Consider the following 13,149-nt stretch of genomic DNA (forward strand, 5'->3'; position numbering starts at 1 on the left):
CCTGTCACCCAGGGGGCCCGTGTCAACAGCAGAGGGAAGAAGAAGACAGAAGAGGAGGAAATCAGAAAATAACGTTGCTGCAGACATGGACCTACGGTCTGAGTTGCTCAAGTCGATCTGGTACGGATTCACAGCCCTGGATCTGGAGAAAAGTGGGAAAGTTTCCAAGTCTCAGTTGAAGGTGAGTGGCGATTTCTCTACCTGGAAGATGAGACTATCAGGGATTTTTTTTTTGTCTGGCCTGAAGTCAAACTTTGTTGAATTGTGCTGCCTCATTTCCTACCTCAGTTTGTCTCCTGTCACATGGGCTCACTCTGAAGAAGATGGGGTAATCAGCAAACTAATTATGACCAAAGCTTTGTAGTCAAATGTACACTGAGTGTACATTTGACTACAGGAAATAAAGGTGTACACAGTCTGAGGTTCACCCTCAGTATTTCCTGTGCCAAGCTCTGTTTTTTAACTACCTTTGCTGTGACGAGGAACAAATTTGTTCCTTATATTTGGCAAAACGCTTACACAGCTGAAAGAAAGCACAATATCCACCTCTGTCTGGCACAAGCATGAGAGTAACAGTTTGCTCTCAGTCTGTATATGAATGGGAGCCCTCATCTCCAGGCTGTGCTCATACTCGGCCTCGATGTGCCATCTTGTAGTGCAAAGGGACCTCTGGCACTGGAGAGCAGCCTGTTGAATAGAGTATACTTGCAACATGTACGTCAAAAGAACATTGTTGCAGTGAGGGCAAGGACAAAGTGGAAACATGCTGGTGATGGTTGTCTCTTGCCTCTGGACCTCAACGAAGCCACTGTACTTTTTGTTGATCTCACTGTTATGTCACTTGGTCTTGGTGTGGCTCACACTGCATTTCCAGCCACCTCCACGTTCCTACAATGTGTTGGCTGGCAGGCCTGGCTCACAGCGAGTCAGCCTCATGACTGGGCTTATCCTCCTTGAGCTTGCAGCCTGTAGTAGGCAAGCAGTTTGCATGTTGTGGCCTCAAATCTGACAGATGTTGTAGAGCACTGAAGAGAAGAGGCAGGATGTGGTTATGGCTCAACACTTAAAGACGACTACATGCAGTTTCTACAGTTTTGGAATTAAAAAAAAAAAAAAACACCAAAAGAGCACTGTGTAAAAGTTTGAACAAAGAGATTTTGGACATTCAGAACACTTTGTCCAGACCTTTATTAATTTGGTAGAAATCTTTTGAAAACGGAGGGTGTATAATTTCTTGAAGTAAATATAAAGCAAAGTAAAAAAGTTAAAAAAAAAGAAAAAGGTTAAGTTGTCTGTGACATTGTAATTATCATAAAAACATGAAACATTAACAAACTATTTCAAGAAAACTTTGTAGTTTAGCCAAAAGAAACATCGATGTACGGGGTAGAAAATCACAATGCATTCAAGACACCTCAAGAATGTCACAGACATAGAAGCCATTTGCAGGAAGAATGCATGAAAATGTCCTAAACAACTGCTGCGGCACCAACCACAAAAGAATTTACAAGCTGTGATGCTATCAGAGTGGTCGTTTGTAAGTAAATTTAACTTGTACAATCCTTGGCCTTTTAATTAGACAAAAAATTAATAAATAATTTTGAAAGATGGAAGCAAAATGTTAATCTTTAACTTCATTTTCTTTTGGAATCTTTTACTCACTTAGACAATTACAATAAATGTCAATTACAGAAATATTGTCCATGTGAGTTCAGACGTTTGACGTGTCGTGGTATAAAACCAACAATAAGTCCCAACAGCACAACCTGTCCTCTGTGGCACACAATTAGATGATGTGACACCAACTGTCCACTGTCGTGAGCTTCTTATCTGTGATTAACACCAGATATGAACATTTGTACATACATTTGAAGAAAATGTGAAATTTTACTCCCTGAGCCAGTACTACCTATTTTTAAGTAAAGAAATGTAATTGAAGTAGACTTAACAAAAGTTAAAATTACATTTTATATATTGTAAAACACTTGCAGTTTCCATGTAGACCTGCAGTTTCTTGGTGACTGTGGTGACTTCACTTCTTTTGTATTTTTTCACACCAAGTGTGTGTCCCAAAAAGTTATTTTTAGAGAAACACACATTGGAAAATCAAAATATTAGTTCCTTAAACATCTAAATGCACTTCCTTCCTTCTAATTATTTTAGCCAACGTTTTCTGAGTGAAAAGTCACAATGGATTTAAGCCCAATAGGCTAACTAAACTGCTCTCACTTTAAATATTTTTGCTCTGTTCATGATGATTTATTTTCTTTTAGGTTTTGTCCCACAACCTTTGTACCGTCCTGAGTATCCCACATGACCCAGTGGCTTTAGAGGAGCATTTCAGAGATGACGATGATGGCCCAGTTTCAAGTCAGGGTTACATGCCTTACCTCAACAAATACATCCTGGATAAGGTGGATTAAATCACACCCCTATGCTCTCATCATTTCTACAGTTCAAAAACGTAAATTAGTGGTTTTTGCATCACTGTATTTGTGCTATTGTAGGTTGTGGAGGGGTCTTTCATTAAGGAAAACGTGGATGAGCTCTGCTGGACTCTTACGGCAAAGAAAAACTACCAGCCAGACAGAAGCAGCAGCTCTGTTCTGCCAGACAAGGATTCTTTTCGACTGTGGTGCCTTTTTAATTTTCTCTCTGAGGACAAGTACCCTTTGGTCATGGTTCCTGATGAGGTGGGTGCAACCTGAATATGCCACATATGTTTAAGTATCCTCCTGTTCAAACTGCCATGATAAAATACACATATACACACATTGTTGTTTTCAGAAATATGAGCTATTTCTTTTTGCCTCTAATGATTGGAGAATTATTCTCTCTGTACTTAATTCTGTCTCTTGTCTATAACTGGTAAAATCTAAACATTTCTATGCATTGTGGTGCAATTCTAAAGTTGTACTTGGTAATCCGTGACCTTAAAATGGAGTTGGATCTCGAGCAATCACAGAGTAAACTGGCTTGAACCATGCTTCTTGCCACCATGGAACATGCTGCTCTTTTCATGTAACCGTGTGGGCTTGTTTCTAACTTGCAAAGTCTCATTATGGTTTCCTGTCGCATATTATTCACTGCTGCTGTCAAGAAAAAAGCCTCACATTTCGGTGTCAGGCTTTTAAGACAATCCTTCATCTTTTTGTTTATTTTGGTTCTTTTCCTCACGCCAACAGCTACAAAAAAAAAATAGTGTCGTAGTATTAAAGCAGGATTCATGATGAAAGACCTCAAATTTAAAAAAAGGTAGTTTCTGGTTTTGTGGGTATGTATGACTCACAAAGGAGGTCTCTTTAGAAGAAAAATTTCAACAAACAAAATAAAATTATCTAGCCTTTTCCAGCCATTATTTTGAAAACCCCTTTTTTGAAATGAAGAGTCTTTCAAAAGTTAGGAATGCTGCAATCTGGTACACAGAAAGGCGCTTGAAGTGGACGTTACTTCCTCTCTTGAGTATTCTGCAGCAAACACAGACAATTGGAAGGAAAACTACATTTTCACCCCTTCCCTCTGCAGGTGGAATACCTCCTCAAGAAGATATGCATGGGCATGAGCATAGAGTTCAACTGTGTTGAATTAGAGGACTTCTTCTCCCAGGACTCAGTCCAGCAGACCGGCATCACTGTCTGGGTTTTTCTAGGGATGATGAACTCTGGAAAGATGACCCGAGGAATGGATAAGAGCATTATAAGCATGGCCATAGAGGAAGTATACAGGGAGATAGTTGGTGATGTTCTCAAAGAGGTAGGACACCAATCAGAGAGTTTTATTTTTCAAGAGTTTTATCTGGTGGAAGAAAAAACTGCGTTTCGGTTCCCAGCATGCTTCACTTTGTGTTGGTGACAGTATGTGTGGGTGTTGTTTTGGGTGTTTATACAGGGTTATCTGTGGAAAAAAGGCCAGCTGAGGAGAAACTGGAAAGAACGCTGGTTCACCTTGAGGCCCAGCAACTTGTCCTACTACACAGGAGAGGACCGCAAGGATTGCCAAGGCAACATAGTCCTTGATGGGAACTGCTGCGTGGAGGTAAGCAGGTCACAATAATTAACATTCAGTGGTAAAAACCTAAATGCTAATAGTTTTTTCTGTCATAATGGTGGGGATTTTCCCCAAAATTTCAAAAGATGAAAGTGAGATGATGTCTTAAGTTAGAGGTGGGTGTAACAAAGCATACATTTGTGGGTGGTGGTGAGCTGCTGGATTTTAGTTGTATTTTATTATTTTAGTCTATAATCTATAGTATCTTACCGAGACATATATTCATAAATAACATTGTAATGTTCTCAGACAAAATAAGGAGGGCCCAGAAGGGTTGTTGAACATTTTGTTAGGGAATCCCTCTTGGTTTCTCAAGAGTTTGAGAGGTTAAAATGTCTGGGCTGCAGATAGATCACTTTTACACCTGTACTCTTTTACTGTTGCAGTAGGTGCAAATTCTCGCTCAGCATGACTTTGCTGAAATAAGCAAAGCCTTTCATGTCAGTGCAGACCATGCAGGCTACAGTCAGTGCAGTTACATGCACATCTAAATCAAGCTATTGGCAACAATGTAGCCAAGGATTAAACTGGAGTTTCAGACAAATCCGAGTTACATGCAGGGGACGACATTTGAATTACTGAGTGAGGTGCACTCGGCTCTGTGATGCCAGGCAGTTTCTGTTCAACTCAGTTCCTGTCACACCGTTGCCCATAAAGTTGGAATGAAACATTTCTTACATCTTCTCATGAAATTATTGTAAATAAAAAGAGGAATTAAAAAGAGGGTTGTTTTTGAAAGCGATGTTAGTGCAACTTCATGGGTAGTAGTGTAAATTAAATTAGTAGAAGAGAAGCTGGCAGCCCATTCTAGGTATTTACTATTTGTCTTTTTTATTTTTGTCTGTAGTCACTTGCATTTGTGGAAGCAGTGACGGAGTGATCTTACTGACAATAGTTCTCAGACATGTTCCTTTGTCTTTGTGTTGAATGCTGTACCATCTGAATGTTGCAGTTTTTAAGTGTTGAAATAGTTTCTCACACAAATAACATGATGTCAACTGACCCAACTAGTTACGAGATGTGCCGGCTTTTCTTTGTCTACTTTTTTGCGAGTTTCAACATTTGATCTGTTCTTCTTTGACAGTTTTTCAACTAACCACGTTTTTTAAATCATTTGCAAATCATTGCTTTCTGTTTTTAATAGCAGAAAGACTGATAATACGCACTTTGAATCACCTTCTTGTTAAATTGTTTTATACAAATAAAATGTAATATTAAAAATTAAGTATTCAATTCATACAGTGTACCAGTTATTTTCTGTATCAGGTGAGAGTCAACTTTAAACAAGAAAATACATGTCTTTTTTTCTACTCTTTTTTTTAAAACAAAAATCATCTTTCTATCTGTTAATGTTAATTAATCTTTTGCCACAACCTTTACTGTGAAGATACAAAACAGCTGAAGCAGTAGAATACAGTAAAATTATATTCCAAATATCCTTTCTGTGAAATATCCAAACTATCCTCTTCCAAGAAATATAAAAATCAAACTACTCCTGTCTTTTCCTCGCCATCACCTTCCCTCAGTTTTTCCATCCAGTCCTACAGCACAGTTCTTCTTTAGGTGTCTTTAGGATGGAGTGAGTAAAAGCACAACAGCACTTGAAACTGAATGTTGCTAAGTTTCACATTTAGGCAAAGATTTCCTCTGAAATCACACTGACCTCAAGAGAACAGAACAAATTTGTCACTCATTAATGACCCATTCTGAATGTGAAGCCAATCAAAATAAGGCTTTGGAGGCTTTTGATGTGAAGTTATGGCAAACATCTGGTCAGACAAAACAAGGGTAAAACTAGCCTAATGGTCTAATCCCACCTTGTACACACACCGCCAAACCCAGTTCTCACCTTCAGCAAACCACCCAAAATACAAACAAAACACATAGTGACTGTTAAATTATGGTTATTGGGAAGGAAGTAGATTAAATTGTGTGTGATTGCTCAAAATGGCTCAAAAACATCTGCTTTTTTTCTCAACACTGGAGTTGGAACGAACAAAAACAAGAGAAAAAAAGTTTGAATTTTTTTCCCCTTAATTAATCGAACAATGTCCTTGATTGATCAGGTGCTGCCAGATCGAGATGGGAAGAGGTGTATGTTTTGTCTGAAAACCCTCTCCAAGACTTATGAGATGAGCGCCTCAGACACCAAACAGAGACAGGAGTGGACCGCAGGTCAGACTGGACAAATGTTTTTTGAGTAATAACTCTATATGGTTTCACCTTTCTCTGACGACAGTACACAACATCTCCTTTACAGCCATTCAAACTGCCATCAGGCTGCATGTGGAAGGGAAAACATCTCTGCACAAAGATCTCAAGTATAAACGACGGGAACAGCGTGAGCAGCGGGAAAAAAGGCAACAGGCCAAAGAGGAGGAGCTGCAGAGGCTTCGAGCCTTGCAGGAAGAGCGGGAGCGCAAGTTAGCGGAGCTGGAGCTTCTGAAGGAGGCACAGAAACAGGCTCAGGTGCTCCTGGAACAGGACGAGCAGCGGAGGCGCCAGCAGCACGAACAGCTTCAGCGCGCCCTTGAAGTTCAGCTTCGTGAGGCTGAGGAAGTGAGCATTGAAACGTAGAAAGAGCAATTCGAAAAGCAGAATGAAAAGCACAGTTAATTCATTCGTTGCTTCTGTCTTTGCATCTGCAGGCCCGGGTCAGCATGCAGGCTGAGATGGCTCTCAAGGAGGAAGAAGCAGAGAAGCAGAGGAAGAGGATCCAAGAGTTGGAGGAGATGCAGAAGCGTTTGGAGGAGGCGCTGCAGCAAGAGATTAAAGCCAGATTGGATGAGGAAGCGTTCCGCTACGCTCAAGCAGGGTAAATGTTGCGTAGGATACTCAGCCACCCAAACGCGCAGCATCACAGTGTGTTAATCATTTGATCATGGGTGAAGTGCCGTGTGCAGCCAACAGATATCAACTGATATTTTACTTGATGTTGCGTTATGTTCCTGAGGAAGTTGAGCTGACCGAGGAAATTGTTAAACACTGCTGTCACAGTGTGTCGCTGTTTTCTTGCAGCTGTCAGTTTAAAATGATGCTCTGATCGTACAAGATGACTCTTGGTAGATACTCTGTGTCACCTACATGTGATCAACTTTAGAAAGTGTCATATCTGTACTATCATGTTGGTGTTAGGTTACTGGCCGAGGAGGAGGAGAAAATGAAGGCCCTGATGAGCCTGCAAGAGGAGCAAGAGGAGTATATCTTGAAAACGCAAAGGGAGAAGCAGGAGCTGAAGCAAGAAATGGAGCTCAAGTCTCGGTCTCTGGATGAGGCACAGAGGCAATTGGAGGAGGTCCGGGCCAACCGGCACAGGGTCGACCAGGATGTGGTGGTAGGTAGAAACACAGTTTCCTGATGTGACCACACACTTGGAACTTATCAGATGATTAGATGATAACCTCAATTCTGATTAACCACATCAACTGGGGAACAACATTTGTTAGATGTCACAAAGACCTTATAGAAAAGCGAGAAAAAGTGAGAGCCATCGACAGTCTGAAACCAAATCTTAACAACACATGGAGGTTATGACCAAGAAGGTTTTACATGACATTAACTTAACATCCATTAATCCAAAGTAACCTACACATGAGGAACACATTGGAGTTCTTTGTGAGGTTCAGGATTTTTCCCAGAGACATTTCAGCATGTGACTTGGGGAAGTTGGAGCTCAAACCAGCGACCGTATAACTGAAAGACAATTATTCCTACTGAGACACAGCTGTCCCATCTGGAATATGACCATGTAGTCATGTCACATAAATAATAAGCAATGATGACACATTAGGTTCTAATCAGACTCCATTGATTACCTTTATTTTTCACTGTGAAATTAGAAACATGAATTGGAACTAGTTCTTAAGACTTATTTTGATTTAAATCTTTATGTGGCAAAAGACAAAATTAGAACATTTATATAATCCTTCTGACAATAGTTTAAGTTTTTTTTTTTTTTAAACTCAAGTCTTTTTAAATTTAGCTCTTTGTGTTTTTTAAATTGTGGAGCTAACACTTAAAGTGAGGTACTGTTTTACTTCCTCAACCTGGCCTTAAGAGGAGCCACACTGTTAACCATCGTGTTTTCTTTGATATTGCTAAACTTTTTATTGGTTTTGAATTGTGCTTTTCAATCAGTTTTAGCTGCTGGTAATGCTGACTTTGTTTGTGTGTCCCAGAGACAAACTCATGAAATAAACATAGCAAATCAAACGCAGCAAAAGAAGCTCCAGCGTTTATCTTCTACGATGAGGATTTTTGTGGCTAAAAGATGTTTTAAAGTAATCTTTTCTTCAAACAGGCTGCTCAAAGGAAGCTTCGCCAGGCGAGTACCAACGTCAAACACTGGAACGTCCAGATGAACAGACTGATGCGACCAATCGGACCGGGCGGTGAGTGTCCTGACCATATACTGTAGGAATGCTGCAGTCACACATGACAAACGTGGGCTGTTGGAAATAATTGTTTTACAACTGCAACTCAGCTTGCATTACCAGCAGATACTTCAAACACTTTCACAGTAGCATTCTGACAGTAAAATAATAACATTGTTTTTGGATGGAATTGCATTCAGTTCTGTTATAAGCTACTGTCGTCATTAACTCTGAAGGCCAGCATTAAAAGAGAGAAGTAAAGACTAAAGTTATATACTTTTAATGTAGAGCAGATTTTCTTTTGCAAGCGAGACAAAATAGACAATAGTTATATTTCGTATTCCACAATCTGTATTGTTAAATTACATTACATATTTTCTTATGTGTAAATTTCTTCATTTCAACATCCTCCTGCGCAGGATTTTTTTTAAATTATAGACTTTGATGAGATTTTGTTATTTCTTTACTTATTTCTGTTAGAGAAAAGACCTTCTCTGGGAAGCTCTTTCGGAAGTTTCCAGATCCCGACACAGAGAGACCCGGGGCTCCGTCTCAGAAGGAGATCGGGATCCGAAAATCAGGATGAGGAGAGCAAAGAAAATGTGGACAACAGAGCTGGGGGCGACATGGAGAAACGGCACTCAAATGCCACTAACGGAGACATGGACATCCCTTAAAAGATTGATTTTCCCCCTGGTGAAGGTTTCTGGCAGGAAAGCCAAGAGACAGTTGTCTAATATGGGAACATTATTAAAGCAGTGGTGTGTCTGCCCTTTTAACTGAATTTACAGAACTACAGTTTCTATTAAATATTGAATTTACTGACTTTATATCGACAACGAAGACGGTTTGACATTTTATTGAACCCTTGCAGTTTTCGCTGCTCAACTAATGCTTTGACTGCATCCTTTGTGAGCCCTTTTGCTAACAGAAACGATACCTCAGTGCAACGAGAAGAACAAGAAAGTGCCATGAATACAAGGATAGCCGTGACGTTGAAAATGTAATATATAGAATCCATAAAGGAAGCTCATTGATTAGCTGTGTAATATTGAAAGATACTCATATTTTTATGCACGCTGTTTCTGGATTTGTTGCAGGTGACTTTTTGATTCAGAGAGTTTATGCAGTATTAGTTATTAGCACCAACGTCTTTTCATGTCTTTGATCAACAGGAAAGAGTGAGAGAGAGAGTGGGGAGGGGAGAGAACTTCCTGTTCCTGATGTCATATAACATGATTGTAAATAAAAAGTGAATATATGCTTTAACTATATATTTTTTGTGTGTTTTTGTTGAATTAAATTATGTGCAACATGGAATTAAGAGTTTTCACTTTCATAAAAATTTTAATGAATACTCTTAACAGTGAAATCATAAATGATTATTAAATATGCTCGAACTACAAGAGGAGAAAGAAAACGCGAAGACATAATAGTGAAAGAAGTCATGTACATGAGTCAGACGAAACTGAGTTTGCTTTAGTTTGAAATTGAGTCTGCTTCATTTGCAAGAATAGAATGTGTCATCAATGACTAATTTGATGCCACTCACTGATAAACCTGAGCAAACAGAGACATCACTTGACAAACTGTGCAAACTACATGCTGGCTGATTTTTTTTATTTTTTTTATCCATAAAACATTTTGCTGTTTCTCTCTGTTTTGTTTGGTCTATTTTTTTTATTCTTCAATCAATCATGTTAAGCACATTCTTGGATTAAAGCAAAACATTTTCAAATCAAGAATGAACACAGAAAAAGTACTTTTAAGTCAAAATAGAGGAGACCATACAATATTCTTACTCACACATGATTGACTCAACAAAAACCCAACCTCAAATGATTTAACTTTCTAGAGGGAATTACATTTATTATTAGCAATATTAAATCCAAGATAATATATTATATGGTTGCTGTCTCATAGCTGACATGTTTGTGGGGCCAAACAGAAAAATGAGGAGTTGAGTAAAGTGATATTACACAGTGCTTGGTTTTTAACATAGTTACACACAACAAAAGTTATTTCTTTTTAACGGTTTTTATACTGTAACAAGAGATAATGAAAATCCTACTTTTTTTAACTAATTTTAATTAGAAGTGTTCTTTTAATCACATATTGATGTTGAAAATGCCACCAATTTTGTCTTTAACAGTTTTAAAATAAAATGTTTTATTATGAATACATCGTCATTTTGTTTATTTTTTGTATGATAATACTGATACTAATATTAATGACAATTTCCAATTGATAATTTAAAAAAAAATTCTTCTTTTATTGAAACTGCATCAATTTACATACAATATATATATATATATATATATATATATATATATATATATATATATATATATATATATATATATATATACATACAAAAACAGAATCAGATTTATTGGCCAAGTCAGGTCAAACAAAACTTATTTTTGCTCACTGTACAAATAGATAGATAGATAGATAGATAGATAGATAGATAGATAGATAGATAGATAGATAGATAGATAGATAGATAGATAGATAGATAGATAGATAGATAGATAGATAGATAGATAGATAGATAGATAGATAGATAGATAGATAGATAGATAGATAGATAGAAATAGGTAAAGGTAAAAAAGGTTTGATAACTTTCCATGTGCATTTGAAATATGATTGGATCTGCTGAATGGCTGTGAAAATCTGATGCAGAAATGCAAAAAAAAAGTAGTGAGGGGTCCGAGGCTGTTTGCATGGTCCAGTGGTGTGTAGGGCTGTTCGATTAATCGATTTTAAATCGTAATCGCGATTATGTAATTAGAACGATGTTAAAACGTGAAACTCGTAAAATCAATTTTTCACTTTTTTTTTTTTTTTAACCTTGTCTGCACACATATTAATGATTGATACCATATTAATGATTGATGGAAATACCTCTCAATACCTGCGACAAGTGCCCCATCGGAGAGGCTCTTTAGTGTAGGAGGGGGCGTTGTAACATGCCACCGGGCATCCCTCAAGCCAGATGCGGTAGACCGGCTCGTGTTCCTTGCAAAAAACCTGCAAATGTGAATAGCAAATGTAATGACTGACATTACACACCTCTACCTCCTTCATGGGTTGCATTATTACTTAGCATGCAAAGACCCAGTTTAGTTTAATTAGAAAATGTCTTGTTTTATTTAATTGGAAATATAACTTACTGTATGTTTGCAAGTGCTGATTTGCAGAGATAAAACTTTATATTTTATTATATTTTTTAAAACTTTTTTTCAACTTATTTTACAGAGTTTTGCACTTTATTCATTCATTTTTGGTTTAATAAGAGCAAAGTTTGCACTTAGGGCCTGATTTACTAAAGGTTTGCGTGTGTTAAAACATGTGCAAACTTGACAGCACCCGCAAACCAAAGTGCCAGCTGATCTACTAACAGCGTGCAAAGAGGACTGCGCCTCTCAAATGCGCAAAATAGCACACGCAATTTATTTAGTACTTTTGCCCTGATGAATAATCAATATGGGGCGTACCCGCCAGAAATCGCTAAATACTGGGAGGGGAAGATGCAAATTGGTCCATTTACCACGCGCAATGAGATTTACCAAGCCTGAAAGTAATTGCGGGGATTGTGATTGCGCCTGTATTTAATACGTTCGAAAGGAAGGTGCTAATCTCCACATGCAAAAGGAGAAATATTTTATTTGAATGTTAAATCGAGTATTATTCAGCAAAAGGTTGCCACAGGAGGCACATTCATTTTTTTATTTGTGATAATAAATAAATCACGTGTTTTCATGGAGAAAAAAGTGTTTCTTTTTGTGCGCCTATACTTGTTCTGCAGTTGTCATATTTGGTGTTGTGCCGTATTCAGCACCCCTGCCGTGAAAAGCACCCCCTCGTCTGACAAAAATGATATTCTCATTCCGTGTCATGTTCTGTTTAGCGTCCAGTTTTGTGTTAATGATTCATGTTTAAATGCGCTCATGGATTCCACAATAGTCATACTTTCCCACAATCACAGTCACAGATAACAAAAATCGGGTAAATGGTTATTGATGTCATTAATTAATAGCCTGCTTACTGTGTTGTTTTCCATAATATTTGTAAATATATGTAATATAAACTCCTAAGTATGTGTTTGTGGGAGTGTGTATATATAAATATAATGAAGTGTCAGTGTGTTGTTTTTTTTCTTGGTCTACTTATCATTGAATATACGAGGGGGTGCTATTCACGGCAGGGGTGCTGAATACGGCACAACAATTTGCCTCTTCCACTAATATCTCTAACTCCAACTCGTCAAATTTCATTTTGCGCTTGCGACTATATCCTGCTTTCCATCCAGACTCTCCATGGCGCAAAGTTTGCGCCGCCAACCGTAAGACGCGCAACACCTCATTTAAATACTGCTGTTTGCACCTGTTATCAATTGCGCACGCAATCTTAGTTGATCACCCGCAAAACACACAACAACAGCACGCGCAAACTTTTTCAGTGCACACGCAATTTAGTACTCTTTATTTAGGATCTTAGTAAATCGGGCCCTTAAAGCCCAATGGGGCAAATGTTCAATAAAAAAACTGCATATTTGGAATCATTTCTTTGCCTTTTGTCAATTCACAAAATAATCGTAATCGAAAATCGGATTTTGAGAGAAAAAAATCGAGATTTTATTTTTTGGGCAAAATCGAACAGCCCTAGTGGTGTGTTTTAGTTGTTTTTGTTGTGAGTGTGTGTGTGTTGGGGGGTTGCTGTGTCC

At 38.2% G+C, this 13,149-nt stretch overlaps 1 protein-coding gene across 1 annotated transcript; it reads left to right on the forward strand.

The window, feature by feature from the left end:
* On the forward strand, positions 1-9,689 carry LOC133457233 (differentially expressed in FDCP 6 homolog). Its single transcript, XM_061736248.1, has 11 exons — positions 1-181; positions 2,274-2,414; positions 2,508-2,693; positions 3,526-3,753; positions 3,889-4,035; positions 6,114-6,222; positions 6,308-6,606; positions 6,696-6,862; positions 7,183-7,381; positions 8,348-8,438; positions 8,901-9,689. The coding sequence occupies exons 1-11, from the start codon at positions 86-88 to the stop codon at positions 9,095-9,097; spliced, it is 1,860 nt and encodes a 619-aa protein (XP_061592232.1). The 5' UTR covers positions 1-85; the 3' UTR covers positions 9,098-9,689.
* The last annotated feature ends 3,460 nt before the right edge of the window (positions 9,690-13,149 follow it).

This window comes from Cololabis saira, chromosome 12 (genome assembly GCF_033807715.1).
Source record: "Cololabis saira isolate AMF1-May2022 chromosome 12, fColSai1.1, whole genome shotgun sequence".
Lineage (NCBI taxonomy): Eukaryota > Metazoa > Chordata > Actinopteri > Beloniformes > Belonidae > Cololabis > Cololabis saira.